The sequence below is a fragment of the Prosopis cineraria genome, unplaced genomic scaffold (assembly GCF_029017545.1).
Source record: "Prosopis cineraria cultivar Desert tree isolate PC_DT_omini unplaced genomic scaffold, ASM2901754v1 PC2, whole genome shotgun sequence".
In the NCBI taxonomy this organism is placed as follows: domain Eukaryota; kingdom Viridiplantae; phylum Streptophyta; class Magnoliopsida; order Fabales; family Fabaceae; genus Prosopis; species Prosopis cineraria.
Window position 1 is genome coordinate 159419 of NW_026555333.1, and position 19545 is coordinate 178963.

At 32.0% G+C, this 19545-nt stretch overlaps 2 protein-coding genes across 3 annotated transcripts; both read left to right on the forward strand.

Moving 5' to 3' along the window:
• The first annotated feature begins 9554 nt into the window (after positions 1–9554).
• Positions 9555–13544, forward strand: LOC129301771 (uncharacterized). 2 transcript variants are annotated; one of them, XM_054940364.1, is made up of 6 exons: positions 9555–9824; positions 10793–10931; positions 12039–12135; positions 12616–12702; positions 13026–13180; positions 13307–13544. In XM_054940364.1, exons 1-5 carry the CDS (start codon positions 9587–9589, stop codon positions 13155–13157), a joined length of 693 nt encoding a protein of 230 aa, XP_054796339.1. In that variant the 5' UTR covers positions 9555–9586; the 3' UTR covers positions 13158–13180; positions 13307–13544. The 2 variants fall into 2 exon arrangements, with proteins under 2 accessions (XP_054796339.1, XP_054796338.1); XM_054940363.1 differs by having other exon boundaries at positions 9561–9824; positions 13026–13544.
• A 1109-nt stretch (positions 13545–14653) lies between these two features.
• LOC129300698 (glyceraldehyde-3-phosphate dehydrogenase B, chloroplastic) lies at positions 14654–16933 on the forward strand. The gene is given in 8 exon segments (XM_054939278.1): positions 14654–14863; positions 14934–15047; positions 15248–15409; positions 15511–15607; positions 15610–15677; positions 15805–15965; positions 16045–16106; positions 16190–16933. Coding segments are annotated over 8 exon segments (1341 nt in total). The 5' UTR covers positions 14654–14761; the 3' UTR covers positions 16765–16933.
• Positions 16934–19545: the final 2612 nt, after the last annotated feature.

A 19545-nucleotide genomic window follows, 5' to 3' on the forward strand; every position in this document is an offset into this window, starting at 1 on the left:
GCAAAATTTCACTCCTTCACCAGTTTATTTACTTTATATATTGTAGGGTCTGTTTCGTTTTCACCATTTCATATTCAAAAAATAAAATTTTATTTTTAAAATATTAAAAATTATTTAGATAGAATACCTTAAGGCCTCGTTTGATATGATTGAATAGTTTTTGATGGAATTAGAATTGGAATCGGAATTAGAATTGAAATCAGAATTGGAATAGAATTGGATTATAAAATATGTTTGGTATATCAGAAAAATTAGATGGAATCCTTACATTATTTTTGTTTGGTACGTAAGACATGGAAATGAAATTATACTTAAAGGACAAAAATACCCCTATATAGAAATTAAAATAAAACATAATAAAATCTTAATTGTGTTTCAATTTTCTTATGTATTTTATATGTTAATGAAATATTATATAGATGATAAATATTATATATAAGTAAAATATTTTACAAAAAATTTTTAATTTCCTCACATGTTTAGTATATAAATAAAATATTAGATAGATGATAAATATTATATATAAGTAAAATATTTCATAGAAGAAATATTATAAATACATATATCGTATTATATTTTATACATACACACATATATTATAATTGGGTGTGGTCATTTTTTAGTGTGGTTAGGGTTATATGTTTTTAGGGCAAAATTGTCTTTCTATAATTTTTATGAGGGTAAAAGTGTCTTAAAAGTCACAATTCTATGGAATTGCCCTTGATTCCATAGCTTTAAACAAAGAATCCAATTCAACCTATTTTTCATGAAATTGGGATTCTTGGGAATTATGATTCATGTCTACCAAACATCACTTTATTCAAATTCTTTTTCTAATTCCATTTCTATCTCTACAATTCCAGTCTACCAAACATGACCTAAGAAAAGCATATTTTGAAAATACATTCAAACACTAGTTAAAAATAAATTTTTAAAATATAACTATTTAAAACTTTTAAAAAGTAGATTTAAAAAATAAAATGTTATTTGATCATACTATCTAAGTTTAATCTCTTATTCTTTTATTTAAAAATAATTAATTCAATAAAAATATAATTATTACTTTAATAATAATAATTAGGTATTAATTTTTTTAGTATTATAAATTAAATAATTAATCATGTTAACTTTGAGCATTAATGTATAATAAAAATTACAAATCTTTATTACGTCTTTTAAAATTACAAATTAAAAAAATAGAAATAACTAAAGATCAAATTTTTAGTATTATAGATCAAAATTTATGTTATTTAAAATCTTTATTATATTTTAAATGTATTATATTTGTACAATAAAAATTATAAATCATTATAAATTAATGTCATTTTTTGTAATTATATATTCAAAAGCACATTTCACTATCACAAATCAAATAACTTTTAATGTATCAAACTGATTTTTGAAAAAATATATCCAAACATAAATTTCATTACAACATCTGACTTTCACTAAATCGACTTTCACCAAATGAATTTTAAATGAACTTTTGACCAATTAAAAATCAAATGCACACGTAGTGCTTTGGGCCTGTATGCTAGCGCCGGCACGGCGTTGGCAAACTTTTTTACTTTTTTTTTTTCTTGCTTTGGGCAAAAGGCAGAGTTTTTTGCTTGAGAAAATTTCAGTTAGAAACTCTTGACTGAAGTTAATCAAAAAGAGAACTTCAAAATTTCTGAAACTTCACTAAAGGACTCACAACAGAATTTCTGTTGAATTTGTTATAGAAATAATAAAATTGCCCTCATTTAAATGAATAATATAAATGATTTATTCATCCCCATACTCTATATTATTCATTTATTTATGAAATGTTGTTCATTCCCTACTTCACTTGTTTATAGACCTACTTTCACTTGATTTCATTTCAAAGACCATAAACAAATGAAGTAAAGAAATGAATAATATTTGGTAAATAAATGAACAACATACAATATGAGAATGAACAAGTTGTCTTGTCATAAAACTAATATGGAATGAAATCAAGTGAAATTAAACCTATAAACAAGTGAAGTAAAGAAATGAATAATACCCCGTAAGTAAATGAATAATATGCAGTATGGAAATGAACAAGTCGTTTATGTTGTTTATTTAAATAAGGATAATTTTGTCATTTCTGTCACAAATTCATGAGCAATTTTGTATGGGTCCTTTAGTGAAGTTTCAAAAATTATGAGGCTCTCTTTTTAATTAAGTTTGATCAAGGATCTCTCATTAAAATTTTCCCTTTTTACTGTGTGTGTGTTGGGGGGGCAATTGGGAGAATTATATATTATTGAGAGAATTATAGTATTAGGGAGTATGATTTATTAATGATGACAATATGACACACTGACGTGATACAGGTGCGCAACTATGTGAATTTTGAATTAAATGTTGTTTTGTTATTATGTTGTCATGTTTAGTGATTACGGTACAATAAATACAAATTTTAATGTCAATGCAATTATCAAAATCAATATTACTTTCTGGCCAAAAAAAAATCAATATTACTTTCAATTGAAATGCTTTATTATGACATTCAATGCCCTAAAAGTGTTAAAATTGAAGTAGTTTCATCTCTTTCTAACCTTTGATTAATGTTTAAGTAATAGAATTTTTTTAACTATTGAAATTGATACAGTTGTAACTCTTTTTTTTTTTTTTATCTATAATCATCTTCCAAATGACTGACTTTCCTCCTTTTCCTTTATCTTCATCTTCCCAGCAAATAATCCCATTCGAATATCCAATGACCCACGTGGAAGAATTTGGTAAAAAACAACTGGTAGACCAAGCGAATGAACACTTAATTGACAATCCTTGCACTGGCTTATGTTGCGCTCGTGAGCATAGATTAGGTCCTTGAGTTGGATGATATACCTATTATTTATGTTAACTTTTGGACCATTTTATACTAATGTGCTCATTAATTATGCTAAGTTGAGGCAAAAATCATCCATGTAATCTCATTAATTCATCATTTGTCAAAATGCAAGAAAGAAAAGAAAAAGGACTTGAAAATATGGTTAAAATAAGAGATTTCATATCAAGCACATCAAACAGATCTAAAAGCTTTCAACCAAGGGCAAACATAACATCAAAGAGCTTAAACGATGAGGATGAGTGGAGAATTTAAGAGACTCCTTGCCTCAAGTATATCCATGCCACACGTGAATGAAGCGAAAATTGGAAGATCTCTCGCCTCACTTCTTGTCCATGCGTGAACAATAGTGTACTGCTCACAACTATGCACGAACAAAGGGTTTTGACATGTAGGAGTTCAAATTTTTTATGAAACAATCTAAACCATCAGATCTATTTTGCAATAGACATAAAGCTCCCGATTTTAGGGCTCCTTGGGATGCAAAAGACCATAAGTAATAACCATAAGAAAGACACACTCTGACAAAGACACAATTCGAAAGACTAAATACAGAGTGCAAGGCTAATCTGTTTGATCTTGAGTTATTTTTTGTGTTCATCTCTTATTCTTTTCTTAACACTCTAATGAATTTGGGAATTGTTATAGCTAAATTTATGTTTAATTTCTAAATTCTCAATTAGGATCAGGAGTAGCCTAACTAGGTAATAGTTATATCAATTTCAAATGTCAAAAATAATTTTTTAGTCAAAAGTTATGAAAGAGTGACATTGCTTTACTTTTGATATACTTAACACAATATTGCTCGTTTTAAAAGATAAGAATGTTCATACTCCTTTAAAAAAAATGAGGAATATTTTTTTTTAACTCTTCTAATAAAAAAAGAAAAACCAAGTATGAGCAACTTGATGCATGAAACTCACTAACATTACTAACATTAATTACATTTACTCTACATCACTTGTTGAAAAGTGTGCTTTCAAAGTTGACTTTCATTATTCTATTTAATTTAAAATGTTTAGATGTATTGTTTGTGGTATTTCTTACTCATATTGTTTCGGTGACTGCACTTCTTCAATTCGTTACGCCCTCTCCATCTAAACTGTATTTTTTTTTCTACCTTGTTTAGCAATAAAAATGTCAATGACGAGTGAGCATGCTTGTTCATACAAGTACATTTGCTTTTTATAGTTTCTATATGCAGTACATTTGCTTTTAATCATCGACTAGCGTTATTCCCGCGCGTTACACGAATGAGGAAGAGGACCTTGCTTTTATCAATCAACTTCGTTTATTTTCAAATTCATTCGTTAACCTTGTGTCAAACTTCTTTTTTTTCCTTCATTTTTTAAATGAATCAGATACAAACATCTACACACATCTACGTATCTACTCCTTCCTTCATATGAAATAGTGACCCTTATTCCATAATTTGTTTAAATGCTAGAAATATATTGAATAATGATTTTTTTATGAATCTTGAATGTTGATTTACTATCCTAGTTTTGACTATAATTGTTGATTAAAATTAAATGATAAAATTACATGGGATCATAAAATTAAATTAATGCATAGCCTCTCTCTTTGTTGACCTTTTTCCTACTATGTTGATATTTTCTTCCTGCAAGAGAAGCAAACATGATTGTGAAACTTATTTAGCACGTGACTATCAAACTATGTGAAGCCAAATATAAATATGTCAATATATAAAATAGGTTGTTCAACCAACTCCAAGGGACAAACTCAAATAAGTCAAAAAAGATTTAAAAAGCACCACTTTTTAATGTTCGAATCTATTTAGGCCAATGTGCATATGGGCTTGAGAAATCCAACACAAACATGATTAGATTTGAGCTTGGTCTGAATGCTTGAATAAAAAAATATTTTTTAAATATAATGCATTAAATATTAATTGATTTTTTAAATTTTAGTTCATTTTGTATTAAGAGACCATATATTTGAATACATTATTTTCAGATATTTTCTAAAAAATAAAAATATTCACAATGTTATATTTTTTTATTATTTTTGTTGGAATATTAGATTAGTCAATGTGATTAGTGTTTAATCACCTAATTAATCGGTATCTCTAAACCTATATAAAGGAACCACATTATTATATTGAGTTAGGGAAATTATGGTATAATCCCTTATTTTGTTTCTCCCCATAATTTGGGAATGATTAGTTTGATCACCCTTTAGTTAAGGTAGATTGGTTCGAGCATGTTGCTTTTGGTTGTATAAAACATTGTTTCTTTCTTTGTCATTGTTATCCTTTTGCTTTTAATATAGTTAACAATTTTTAATCTAAAAAAGTCAAGTCTTCTATGTCTTTTAAGCCCCCCACAAATATATTTTTATTTTTTTCATAACATAAAAAATTAATTTTAAAGTTAAAATTGAATTTTTTTTTAAAAAGCAATTTAGTCTAGTCCAAATTGATCTAGAACTGAAGAGGTTAGGGTCAAGCCGTGATATTATAGTTTTTATGACTTAGGGCATATTCAAGCAAGTTTGAATGGAATCCACCCTGCCTGAATTAATAGCTGTATCAATATATTTGTTTTTCAGCTACAATGTAATTTGTGCAACATATAATATGTAACTATGTATCATGTATGAACTACATGCCATAAAAAAAAACTACAAGGGAGATAATCAAAAAGCTGGACTTCACATGCTAAATAAATTCGTTGTCATGTCTTGTGGAATTCTGGGAGTATCAAAACCATGCAAGGATAATAATTAGTTCATACAAAAGCATATAAATAAAGGTGGTTTTATAAAAGTGATGCACAAAAAATATTACGCTGCAAATGTACAAGTCAAGGTGCAATATATTAGTACATCAAGGTCGATCTCACAAAAAATCAAGTACAATAGCAATTAGGCAGTAAAGTTTTCACTTTTGTTTACACTAAACAAAATCAATTAGAATTGATTCATTAAAAAATTTTAAAAAGTGAAATGAATAAAATGTAATGAGATTACGACGCCAACAACTATAAATGTCTAAGGCAACCTAGGGTTACTAATCCCTTGCTAGCTTCAAAGATCTTACTTTTATCCAATTAATTAATTTTAATGTCAGTTTTGTAATCTAGAGTATTTGTATCTACAGGAGCCTTTCGAACCTCAAATAGTCATCTCTCAAATTAATTATGTTATTTCTAACACAATTATATAAGAGGCAATTTCAATTCTAACTTACTCTAATTTGATTATATAGGGCACTTAAGTATTTTTCTATTCTAATTGCAAATTAGATAATAATCCAATCTCATATTACTCAATCTAAAGGTCAAAATGAGATTTCTCTTTGTCAAGAAAAAACCTCAACACTCAAATTCATATTTAATGATGGCCAAACATTAAATAGACAATTAAATGCAAGATTAAGCAACTAAACTCAACATTAAGCATAACCAATGGGTAAAAACAAATTCTAATCTATCAACAAGTTCATAGTTACTGAGACCTATATGTAAGTAAATGAGAGACATGTTGAAGAATACCTGACCAAAACATAGTTGCCCATGGAAGAGGTGGACTTACCATAATTATTAACTCAGGTAAACTTTAATTCTAGAATTGGGTATGTAGGTTTTTTGGCTAGTGCATTCAAATGTGGCTTTTTTTTTTGGGCAAATCCCTGGAGTCTATTTCCCATTACAGTTTCCTTCTTTCAAAATGATACTTGTGAACAAAAAGAAAGATTTTTTACAACTGAACATTAAAGGTTTTTTTTTTATTTTACAGTTTTAAAGATTCAGCATGAAGATTCGATATTTTACAACTGAACGTATAAAAATTTATCATTGAGTGTTTACATTTTAAGATGAATGTTGTCACTGATGCAAAAATCATTAATAAAAAAAGTAACTTATTTATGAGTCATATATTATGACATTTTATTTTGCTTGTTTGTAGGCTAATGTTAATGGTATGATGAAAAGTTATTGTTTAAAGAAAATTTTTGTTATTTTCATTTAGATGGAGATATTTTAAAAGATATACATGAGACAATGTATTATGATGAGGGGTTGTAATGAAAGAATGATTAGAGAAGATATGTCTCTTGATTTCATCATGCATTAGATGAATTAATACATGTAGCTTATATGTACATTTCATATCTTATGTGGTCACTAAAGTGTTTCTAATTAAAATGACGACAAGCAATTGCAAAGTATTTGGAATGAAGTTACAAAGTTGGGTATTTAAGTTGTAAATTAGTAGGACAATCTCTTAGAATAATAACTTGATTGCTTTGCAAGATCAAGAATTCAGTAAAGTATTTTCACTTGACATTTCAAAAATGAGTTATACATTCATCCCAAAGAAGTTGCAAAATTGGGTATTTTAGTTGTAAACTGCTAGAGCAATCTCTTGGAATAATAACTTGGTTGTTTTGCAAATTCAAAAATTCAACAACGTGTTTTCAATTAAAATTGCAAAAAGTAATCACAAAGTATTTGTAAGTAAGTTGCAAAATTGGATATTTCAATTATAAATTATTGGAGCGATCTCCTAGAATAATGACTTAGTTTCTTTGCAAGTTCAAAAATTCAATGTGTTTCCAATTAAAATGGTGAAAAGTAGTTGCAAAGTATTTGTAAGGAAGTTACAAAATTGGGTATTTCAGTTATAAATTAGTGGAGCAATCTTTTGGAATAATAACGCGATTGCTTTGCAAATTCAAAAATTCAACAATGTATTTCCACTTAAAATTGCAAAAAATAGTTGCAAAGTATTTGCAATGAAATTGCGAAATTGGGTATTTCAATGACAAATTACTAAAGCTATTTCCTATAATAACTACTTGGTTATTTTGTAAGTTCAATAATTCAGTAAAGCATCCCCACTTAAAATTTTAAAAATGAGTTGCAAATTAAATTTATCCCAAAAAAGTTGCAAATTAGATGTTTTACTTATAAATTACTGGAGCTATCTTATAGAATAATAACTTGTTTTCTTTGCAAGTTTAAGAATTTAATAGTTTTTTTACTCAAAATTTTAAAAAGAAGATGCAAATTTGTTTAAAGGCAGTTGCAAAATTAGGCATATGAGTTACAAATTATTAAATGTATCTCTTACAGTATATAACCTAATTGTTTGGTAACTTTTGATTGATTTTCCTCTTAAAATTGTGAAAATAAGTTATAAAGTATTCGTAAGAAAGTTGCAAATTTGGGAATTTAAGTTTGAACATTACATATTAATAGAGTTCCCAATTAAAATAGGAAATGACAATTACACAAGCCATCAAACATTATAATTACATCATATACACATAATTAAAGTTCATTTAGACTTTTTTCATGTCCTCTTTGATCAGTTAGCTGCTGAAATAGAGGCAAAAACTTGATTTCTTTTGTGATTAACCAGCCACCATATCACTTGAAATAGAAGTCTAAGCACGGCATTAGATTGGATTCTTTATCTCGGCTCAATAATTCTCAAACTTGTTCAAAATTAGAAAGTGCCACGAAAAGGAACATTAAAATTAGTGGAAAGAATTTAACAAAATCATTTGTGCCATAAACAAATCCATTACACGAGAACTTTCTTACAAAAACATCCAAAAGGCAAATCCATCAAAACTGCATTAACCAATAAAAATTCATTGATTTATTAATATACAAGCCTGATTTCAAAAAATCTTACTTTTTCTTTCCTGAGAACCTTTGCAAAATAAAAGAACTTCCACAGAACATGACAAGCCCATTTTCATTAATTGACAACAAATGAACTAATGGATTAATCCCTTTTTTATTCCCTAATGAACGCATCATTTGGATTGTGTTCTTGTTCCAAGATGAACAATCATATGGCAAAAAGATGTAGTAAATCTAGAGGGTGGAAATGTGAGATTGGGGTGCCGAAATTTAAGTAAGTCATGAATTTAAATGCTAGATTATACAAAATATAACAGTAAAATTGCCTTTGAATCTAGATCGAGAACTCTACTTTCTATTGGTGTTTAGGGCTTTTCCTACAATTTGGAAAGGATGGGTTTGAATTACCAAGAAAAACAACGCATTTTGGCTTGTGTCCTGACTCTTTCCCCCTATCCTCTCCGTGTGTGATGGGGTTATCTCTTTATTTTCCTTGTTCTCTCCACGCACGATGTTTCTGTCCACATTCTAGAGCTCCAAATCTTTTCCAGCGTGATGTTGCAATTTGTTGGCTGAGATTTTAGGGGAAATAGGAAACTTGAGTAAGGGTATTTGAATAATTTTATTCTTCTTAAAGATCTTGGGATTTTATTAGTATTTCAGAACATGATAGTACTTATGTTGAATTAAATTGGTCTTCTGGGACCTTTCTGTGATTCTCCTCTTTCTTTTCTTACCTCCTTTTCTTTTTATTTTTTTGGTCTTAATCATTCATTAATTTTATAATTTTAAAAAAATTATTTAATAAAATAATATAAATAATTAAGATGTGAGGGTGGATTGAAAAGAAGGGAGAGAGTGACCCTCCTTCCCTGCCGCTGTAACTTTCAAAATAAACTGTCATCTCATATATTGGGCTACCACGCACACGCCATGGAACAGGTCAGGTCTATAAAATGGGGAACGACGGGACGTTACCGAATTTGTTTCTCACGACGAGCGGCACGGTAATCACAGAATAGAACCATAAAAGTAAGCTGATGTGTCCCCAAAAAAAAAAAAAATGTTGGCTGAGCGACTGGCCATATCCGTCACCAACCCACTGTCAATGTTGCAATTGCCGCTTAGGTTTCATCGAAAGAAAAAAAAAAACGAAAAAGAGAGAGAAAGAAAGAAAATCCGAGCCGCTTGCTTTTTACTGTGCCTCCCTCACAGCCTCTCAGGTGCTGATCGTCTGGCACCCTATCTTAATTTCCTCCCCTCTTTCTCTTTTCCGGCTTCGACCATGGCTTCTGTATCGGGTTCTGTACTTCTAAGAAAAAATTCTCCAATTCATCTTCCTTTCGGTAACGTCTCTTACAATATTTACTTGTTCAAGGATTTGATTTCCATTTCCAGTCTGCTGTTTTGATGGCTTAATTGGATGATCAATTTTTTGATTTTCGGGTGCATTACCCTGATTTCTCTGCTGCTTGAACCGACTAAGAATATATAAATTTTACTCGGCAAAATTACGAAAGAAGTATGCATTTGAAAGCGCTCCGCCTTCCCTCTCTCGATGGATGCAGAGTTGAGTGTTCTAGTTAGTAACATTTAAAGTTGCTCAGATCAGAAAAGTTGTCTTCTCTCTTTTAGGAACATCTACTCTTTTTCTGTGCGTCAATGCACCTGGGACGTCCCGGGAGGCTGGCTTCTAAACAGTCTGTTAAATACTGTCTGGCGCTGTGTGATGAGTACATGTCTTATTCCTGCTCATTCGGTTTCATGCACGAAGGACCCAGGGAAAGAGGGAATGAGTGAATACACTCCAAGTCGACCTGATTATGGGTCTAAACGTCCCGATTTTTGCCCCTCTTAACGTCCCGAGGACGAAATTCAGTCTACAAACTAGAAGTTTGTGGAGGTGTTAACTATTAAATACGAGATTGCGTGTCAGTATGAGAGTAGTGGTTGGTATCATCATCTGATTATAGTTAACTTAAATATTTCGAGTTAAGTATCTCCTTTCATTCAGCTGATTCTGTGTTTTAGGTTGAACAGAGCACCACCCTTTGGACATACTATATATTTTCTACAAGACCAGCTAGTTGCCTAATTTTCACCGGTTGAAAAGGTTTTCCGCCTTAAAAACAAAAAAATTGGGGGTCTGATTGTTTGCTTAAATCAATGCTAGCACATTATATCATGAATTGCTCTTTGTCAACTTTTACCCCCTTCCCTTTTCTTTCCTTTTCTCTTTTTGGGTTTTCTCCTTTTATCCAGAAAGCTTGTTGTCTGCTGACTGTTTCTACTATTGGCAAAAACTTTTTGCTAGAATTACACTTAAATGAACTGGATTACAATCGGGCAAGGACAAAACGTTCCAGATTGTCTCTGAATCTAAATCATCCCGGGAGGCTGCAACTATCATCAACCAGAAGGCCTCTGAAAATGAAAATTCAAGCTGCTTATAGGTATTCTCCCTGGTTTGTTTCATATGGTTCGGTGCGTTGTAGTTTGTTTGCATTGTTGTAAATTGAGAATGTATTGATAGCTTATAAGGGTCTAAAATCTTTAGTATTTATTTAATATTTATTTGGGTGCTATAGACGCAAACACACACACACATACTTTCTCCCCTAGTCCTATTTATAAAACACTTTCAACACATTTTATTAGAATTATGGAAAACCGTAAAACTCATTAATCCTATCTAAAAATTTAATAAATACTCAACTTTGCTTTTATTAAATGTTCATACTTTAATAACATTTTCTCTCACCAACATTTGATGGAGGGTAACATGGAAAGTTTGTGATAAAAATTTAATGATGTGACTTATAAATAACAACAACAACAACAACAAGCCTTTATTCCACTAGGTGGGGTCGGCTACATGGATTGCAAGACGCCATTGTGCTCTATCATTTATCAAGCTTTTAGGAATATTATTAATTAAGAGATCGCGCTCAACAACTTCCAAGAGTGTTCTCTTAGGCCTTCCTCTACCTCTCTTAATCGGACTCAAAGTTATATGACTTATAAATAAGACAAAAAAATATTTTTTTCTTCACCTTATAAATAGGCCCGGAGAGAGTATATCATGTCATGAAATCTATGTCTCAGTATATGTGCTACTTTGGTCCCAGCTTCCATTCTTAGATGCATAAGTATCAATAAAGCTGGAGCTGAGAAATGTGTGATGCTTGTTAGTTGATGGGAGGGGCCTAAAGATGGGGAAATGGTGAAGAAACTCTGCAATGTAGTATATGTCAAACAATGGTTCCCATTGCATATCTGGCTTTAAGTTTTTGCTTTTTATATTGATTAATAATTGGCAAAATGATCATGGTGTTTTATTATTTGACCCTTGGCACGTGCTTGTTAGTTCAAAAAGCATGTTGCATTCCAATTATCAATGTAAGATAATTATATGCTGAGGAACACAGGAAGGAAAATCAAACACAGAACAACAAAAAAATAGTTAATTTGAAAGAATAATCACCATGATGGTTTCTAATGTTTTCAGCTGAATATGGAGGTATATTATTAACCCGGTTCACCTCTTGTTCTGTAATTAGTAACGATGGAAGGCCAAGCAGTGCTAGCATTTTCGTTGGTGGATTTATATTAGGAGGACTCATCGTTGGCACAGTTGGCTGTGTGTATGCACCTCAGGTAGTATTTGTTACTGCAATATACTACTCCAGCTGCTGGATGTTGTTATCCAATTGGAAGCTGTCTAAGATTTGTTTTACTCATAAAGTCATCAACTTAATGCCTTCTTACCAACAAGAGTTGGGTTTAGCGAAAGAGGCTAATCTTTCATAACATGACGAATTAAGTTTTGAATTCCCATTAGGAAAGGTGTTCACATTTAATGCCTGATAGTATTTCGAATAAAATTGCCTCCAATAAAAGGATGCTTGTGGGTAATCCAAAAAAAAAAAAAAAAACTTAGTGCCTTCTTATCCCCTCTTACTATCAAGTCAATAGACATCAATAATCTGCACAAATATGAGTTATTGGCTCTATTGACCTTTGAATTTTTAAGATAGCAAAATATTATCATTTTATTTTAAATTTTTATGCTAGGTACTTTTTTTTTTTGGGAAAAAAAAATGCTCGATTGTTTATTTATATTTTTCTCTTTCACAGATCAGCAAAGCACTAGCTGGTGCTGACCGAAAGGAATTAATGCGAAAATTGCCAAAATTCATATATGATGAGGAAAAAGCTTTAGAGGTGAGTCGTTACTAGTTTCTCTTGATTCCATCCTTCATATTTGTCTCTCTGAAGACTGTTAAGGGCACATGTCTTTGTTGATCGTGCAAGGATGTGTAACTGTAGTTATTTAATTCTCTTAGGCTAGCATTTTTGACTAACTTGACATAATTTCCTTTCATCTGAAAACTGGTATTCCATCTGCGTACTTTTATATTATAAATTTTGTTAACAAAAGTTTACATATATGTTTGATGAATTTTTTCTAGTTATTGCTACTTTGAGTCTCATTGTGTTATAATTGTTTCATTTCACTCACACAGTTTGCTTTCCTTGAGTTACAGAAAACTCGAAGAGTACTGGCTGAGAAAATTGCACAACTGAACGATGCCATTGATGATGTTTCTGCTCAGCTACGGTCAGAGGAGGCCCCAAATGGAGTAGCTGTGAACTCTGAAATTGAAACTGCTACATGAGCGTGCTTCTCTGCCCTGCTATGGTGCAATTGGTTATCACTCTCTTCACCGGCAGATACCTTGCTTTAAAAAATGTATCTAAATTTCTTGTGATACTAATTTCTTCTCAGTAATAAATTCATCAGTTATTTTAAATATTTTATTGGCAGCTCGTGGCTTGGGTAAAACAGTCTTTACCTTCACTTGCCTGTGGGCTGTGGCCGTCCTTCTGGAGATCTATGCATACAGCATGAATGATTTCGGGATTTCAGTTGTGTTAGTTTGTTAATGAGTTGTCATGATGAGCTGATTATACTATAGATGTGAACTAGCAAACAAGTGTATCAGTAAATTGACCTTGGATTCGATAAGTAATGGATTGTATTCATCTTGGAATTTTCCAACTAATTACGAGTGCAGGATTATATTCAAGTTAGCATATGTGCATTGAAAAATGAAAAGTAGCACCATGGATTCATCAGGTTGCTAAGTAATAAACAATCAAGTACAGTAAGCACGTAATAGAAAGAATCCGACGAAGCTAAAGGCCTTTTGGGACCCAAAATTAAAATGAAAAATTTATCTAATTTTTATGCGTGCTGTTGGTGTTGGATTATCAAATTAAAGCACTGCCCATGATATTTTCACAAAAACAAAAAATCGTTTTTTTTAAATATTAGATAATGTTTGTTTAAACTCTTAAAAATAATGATTAAAATTTGAAAAACAAAAAGGAAAAATATTTTTAATTATAAAACATAAAAATTATAGATATTATAAAACTTAAAAATAACTAAATAAATATTTCTATGAATAAAGATATAAATGCTTTCATTTATCTATCAATTGAGATAGAGACAGAGTAAATTAGTGATGGAGGGAATTAGTTTCAATGCTCATCAACCTGATGAGCACCAATATGAGATTTTTACATTGGACGATCCAAATTTAAGAAATTTTTTTATTTTTATTAAAATAAAAATTATAAAAATGTTAATAAATTTATTTTATCACTAATCTTAATAGTTCAATTTAACACTAAAAATTTTTAAAATTTTTATAAATTAATTATTCAAACATACTTTCGATAATTTATTTAAAATTTTTAACTTGTAATTTTTTTAAAAAAGTTTTTTTAATATTTATAAAATTTTAAAAACTTTTAATATTTAACTCGATTATTCAAATCAAATTTATATTATCTAGATGATAAAGTAAATTTATTAAAACTTTTATAATTTTATTTTAATAAATAAAAAATAAAAATAAAACCTTTAAATTTGGACATTTTAAAAGAAAATTTAAATAATCCGAATCCCATTAACCTAATGAGTTTGTGCGCAAAACTAGCTTCGTGAGGGATAGCGCTAGAGTATTGTCGGGAGATTTTATTATTATGGGAATTTTTTGAATATAAAGAAAAGAGGGCGAACAATCTGTGGCTCAAATTGTGAAGCGGGACTTGTGCGTCCAAACGTGATCTTATCTGATACATGTTGATTCAACTTATTCACCACTCATTTCTGCAACCGAGCAGCAAAAATAATTTTGGGACATGGAGGGAAGGAAAAATAGTCAAATATATAGACTGTAGAGGAAGCTGTTGGGAAGGTATCGCTGCAGCCATGGCCACCAACGCAGCTCTTGCCTCTACCAGAATCCCCACCAAAACAAGGCTTCTTCCATCCAAGGCCTCTCACTCTTTCGCTTCTCAATGCGCCCCCAAGGTACACCCACCTATCTAACGCTCTTTCTACCTTTCTTCCTTTGGCTCACTTGGCTCTCTTGTTCGTGCAGAGACTTGAGGTGGCTGAATTCTCTGGCCTCAGATCCACTTCATGCCTCGTCTTTCCCACCAATGCCCATCCCTCTTCCTTCTTTGATCTGGTCGCTGCTCAACTCGCTCCCCAGGTTATCTCGCTCTCCATTGTTCTTTCATTTCTTTGGGATATCAGTTTACAGCAGAGGACGAGGGCAGGGTTCCTCTCATGTGTGTTTTTTTTCCCATTTGTTCCTTTTTTGGACGATAGTTTATATGAATCGATGAGTTGTAACTCATAAATTGGTAACTTAGTATATATGGTTTTGAATTGGGGAATTGAAAAAAACAGAGCAGGGAACCGAGCGGGGGAAGGGCAGAAACAGTGGCGAAATTGAAGGTAGCAATTAATGGTTTTGGACGCATTGGGAGGAACTTCCTCCGCTGCTGGCATGGCCGGAAAGACTCACCCCTTGATGTCGTCGTGGTCAACGACAGCGGTGGTGTGAAGAATGTAAGCTGTTGTTGGTTATTGTCATGCTCGGAATGAATTGGGTTTTGTTATATTGACCATGCAGCTACAACCTTCACACATGTATGCACCTATATACGCAGGCTTCACATTTGCTCAAGTACGACTCAATGCTGGGGACATTCAAAGCACATGTGAGAATACTAAACGAGGACACCATCACTGTGGATGGAAAGCCCATAAGGTCGTGTCCAACAGGGATCCTCTCAAGCTTCCCTGGGCTGAGCTTGGAATTGACATTGTTATTGAGGTATCAACTGGCCGATGCTAGCTCCTCAAATGAGACTGAATTATATATATATATATATATATATGGCGCGCTCTCACAAAATGAATGCCCGGACCTGGAATTAATATCCTTAATCCTGGGTTTGCAGGGAACGGGCGTGTTCGTGGATGGGCCTGGCGCCGGAAAACACATCAAAGCAGGGGCTAAGAAAGTAATCATCACCGCTCCTGCTAAAGGGGCAGATATTCCTACTTATGTTGTAGGGGTTAATGAACAGGATTACTCGCATGATGCTTCCAACATCATAAGGTTGGTGTGGGTCTGTTCAACCTGAGGTTGTAATCCTGGTTTTCATTCATCCATGGTCTTTCTTGTTTGTTGAATGCAGCAACGCTTCGTGCACCACAAACTGTCTTGCTCCTTTCGTGAAGGTGTTGGACGAAGAGTTCGGTGAGTTTAAATATGAATTTGTGGGGGGTTGCGGGGGGATGAACACATGAATTGAAAACGAGTGGCTTGTGGGTGTAATGCAGGGATTGTGAAGGGAACGATGACGACGACGCACTCATACACGGGAGACCAGAGGCTGCTGGATGCATCGCACAGGGACCTGAGAAGAGCGAGGGCGGCGGCACTGAACATAGTGCCTACGAGCACGGGAGCAGCGAAGGCGGTGTCGCTGGTGCTGCCAAAGCTGAAAGGGAAGCTGAACGGAATAGCACTAAGGGTGCCGACGCCAAATGTATCGGTGGTGGACCTAGTGGTGAACGTGGAGAAGAAGGGGGTGACGGCCGAAGACGTGAACGGGGCTTTCAGGAGAGCAGCGGAGGGGCCTCTGAAAGGCATACTGGAGGTGTGCGACGTTCCGCTCGTGTCCGTGGACTTCCGCTGCACTGATGTCTCTGCCACCATCGATTCCTCCCTCTCCATGGTCATGGGAGATGATATGATCAAGGTGGTCGCTTGGTACGACAACGAGTGGGGTTACAGCCAGCGAGTTGTGGATTTGGCCCATCTCGTCGCCGCCAAGTGGCCCGGCGCCGACCCCTTAGAAGATTTCTGCAAGACTAACCCTGCCGACGAGGAATGCAAAGTCTATGAAGCTTAAATATATCATTTCTGTATTTCTGTATATTATTAACAACGCTCTTTTTTTCTTTTCCTTTCTACCGCGTGCTCCCCCCCCCCCCTTCCCCGGGGCGCAAATAATTGTTTCTTGTCATTTTTTTCCCCATTTCATCGCCATATTTTATGCGTCCGGTTTCAGTCCTCCTCAAGTGACGAGCACTATCATGAGTAATTTGAACGTCCAGAATTCAGATTTATAAATTTTATTCTATATTAATTAAAATAAAAATTATAAATTTTAATACATTTATTCTATTATTAATTTGAATAACAGAGATTTAATCTTTATAATCTAATTTAATATTAAATATTTTATAATTTTTATAAATTGACTTCAAGTTGCAATTTTTTCAAGTGTTAATTTGAAGATTGTCTTTATTTTTATTTTTAACATTATATTTATTAAAATAAAAATTTATAAAAATTTTAACAAAAATTTAACATTAAATGGAGACTGCCCAAAATATATTTGGTAGTTAATTTATAAAAATTATAAAAAAATTAATAATAAATATATAAAAATAAAACCTAAAAATCCGGATGGTTTAGACAAAGCCAAACGTCCATATTTTCCTACTTAGTGCATGTTTGGATTAGTTTCTAACTTGAGTTAAAATGGATCAAACTAAATTTAGAGTATGAAAAGCTTAAAAAATGTTGTTTGGATGGGCAAAAAATTTCAACTAAAATTTGGATCTCAATGAGCCTTTTTCCCAAACCATGAGACTTGGCTTATCCATTCACGTTAGCGTTGATCCATTGAAAAGCATTAAATGCTTTTTAAATTTTTATACTCTCTTCAGCCGAGCTCCAACTCTGCTTCACTTTTCTCACATGCATGGTTGTTTTTGCTCCTGTAACCTCCCTTATTTGCATTGCTCACTATTAGTGCCGTCATCGCTGACCAATCTCCACCGTCTGGGTTGTTCATTGTGTGGTTCTCTTATGGGCAACCTCTAGCCGATCTCAAACTTTGTCGTCCCTTCGAACTTGACTGTGGTCCATTAGATTTGCACTTCCTATGGTCCATTGTCGCTCATAGTCGATTGCAAACTTGCCATCATTGTCAAAACTTTTTGCCCTCTGCTTCACGAACTTTGACTATCGTTGCCACCATTTTCATGATTGTGTTTCACCCCTATTTACTCTCATTACCATTGCTTTACTGATAGTTGTTATTATGTGTTGGCCTTTTTTAAAATACCTAAAGAAAAATTGAAATTAAAAAATAAGTATTAAAAAAAGCTAATGTGAATTAATTTAACCATGTGTAAATTTCATATCAATAATATAATTTACCCACCAGCTTCTTTTTAGGATTAATTTACATTTTAAAATTTAAAGGATTAATACAATAACTGAAAAATTTTTAAGGATTGTATTGATAAATATTAAACACAAAGAATTAAATTGATATCTCATGCAAATATGAAGGGTTAAAATTTACATTATTTCAATTTTCAATTAGGTTTTTGCTATTTACTTCAACTTTTATTTAAAAGAATTACTAACTTTTTATTGAACACTAAAAGTCTAAAACATTAACGCTTATTTTTATTTTCTGTTCATTTATTATTTAGATTTTTCATCACATCATTTTCCCGCAACTTTATAGAATTTTTTTATTTACATTTAAATTATATAAAACTAGAGTGCATTTTTTGTTAAAAAAAAGTCTTGCCTTTAATGAATATGTATATAATAACTACTATTTTTGTATATATAATATAAAACTGAAATTGTATAAAACTTGATTTTTAAATTTAATATTTTTTACTTTATTAGTTAGTCAAAAAATATATACAAAAAAATTAATGCTTAATTTTGTCATTAAATATTTCAACAGGTTTTTGAATTAAATCATCTAAATGAATTTTAATTTATCTAACCAATTTTTTTAAAAAAATATTCAAATATAAATCACGTTATTTTAATTAATTTTTTTTAATTTTAGTTTGTCAATTTCAATTGAATTCTAATCTCAATTATAAATTTTTTAATTCAAACATACTCTTACATGCATCTATATTTGAAATCCGATTGCCTTCTTGCTTCTTAGTTCTTACCGTCCAGTCCCAAATAAATCAAAGAAAAATGCGTTGACCTCTGCTTAAACGGGTGCAGTTTGCCAGCTTCCTGAGAGACTAGGACCCACCCACCACGACCCGATCCCCTTACTTGAAGAAATGGGCTTCGCCTTGAGATCCGTCGAATACGGTTTAAAGCCTTTTCATTTGACCATTTATCGCTAATAGTCGAATACTTTTACTTTAATAAAAGAGCAGTCTCGTTAAACACCACTAGGGTCTAGATCTGCAACTTACGACGACAAAGTGTAGGGGCCATTCGTATGAACCAGAATTCAGAGGTAAATAAATGGAGTTTAACTTTTTATTCTAGGATAAAGTTCAAATATACTCTTAAAGTTCAAAATGGTACAGTTTTACCTTAAGCTAACAATTTGACTAGATTGACCATTTATTTTGACTCTTTGACTGTTAGATGCCTAGCTACATGCCACGTGAGATTCTATGTCTGAAAGTAAATATTAAAAAAAAAAAATGATGGCCACATGCTTAATTGTTTAATCTTCCCTTCATTTCTTCGTCATCTTCCTAGAAATGAAACAACCATAGTGCAAACTATAACTAACAAACCATAAATGAATAAATAAAACCTAATGATAAATGAAAATCTTTAAGGGCGCCATGTTTGAATAGGAAAAATAAAACCAAAAATCAAAATCGCAGTGTTAGGAATT

Bases quoted from the DNA above. Each gene is read 5' to 3' on its own strand.
- LOC129301771 (XM_054940364.1), top strand. From the start codon at position 9,587: ATGTTGCAATTGCCGCTTAGGTTTCATCGAAAGAAAAAAAAAAACGAA. The intron at 9,825-10,792 runs GTAACGTCTCTT...ACTTTTTGCTAG, and splicing joins TCCAATTCATCTTCCTTTCG to AATTACACTTAAATGAACTG. The intron at 10,932-12,038 runs GTATTCTCCCTG...TTCTGTAATTAG, and splicing joins AAAATTCAAGCTGCTTATAG to TAACGATGGAAGGCCAAGCA.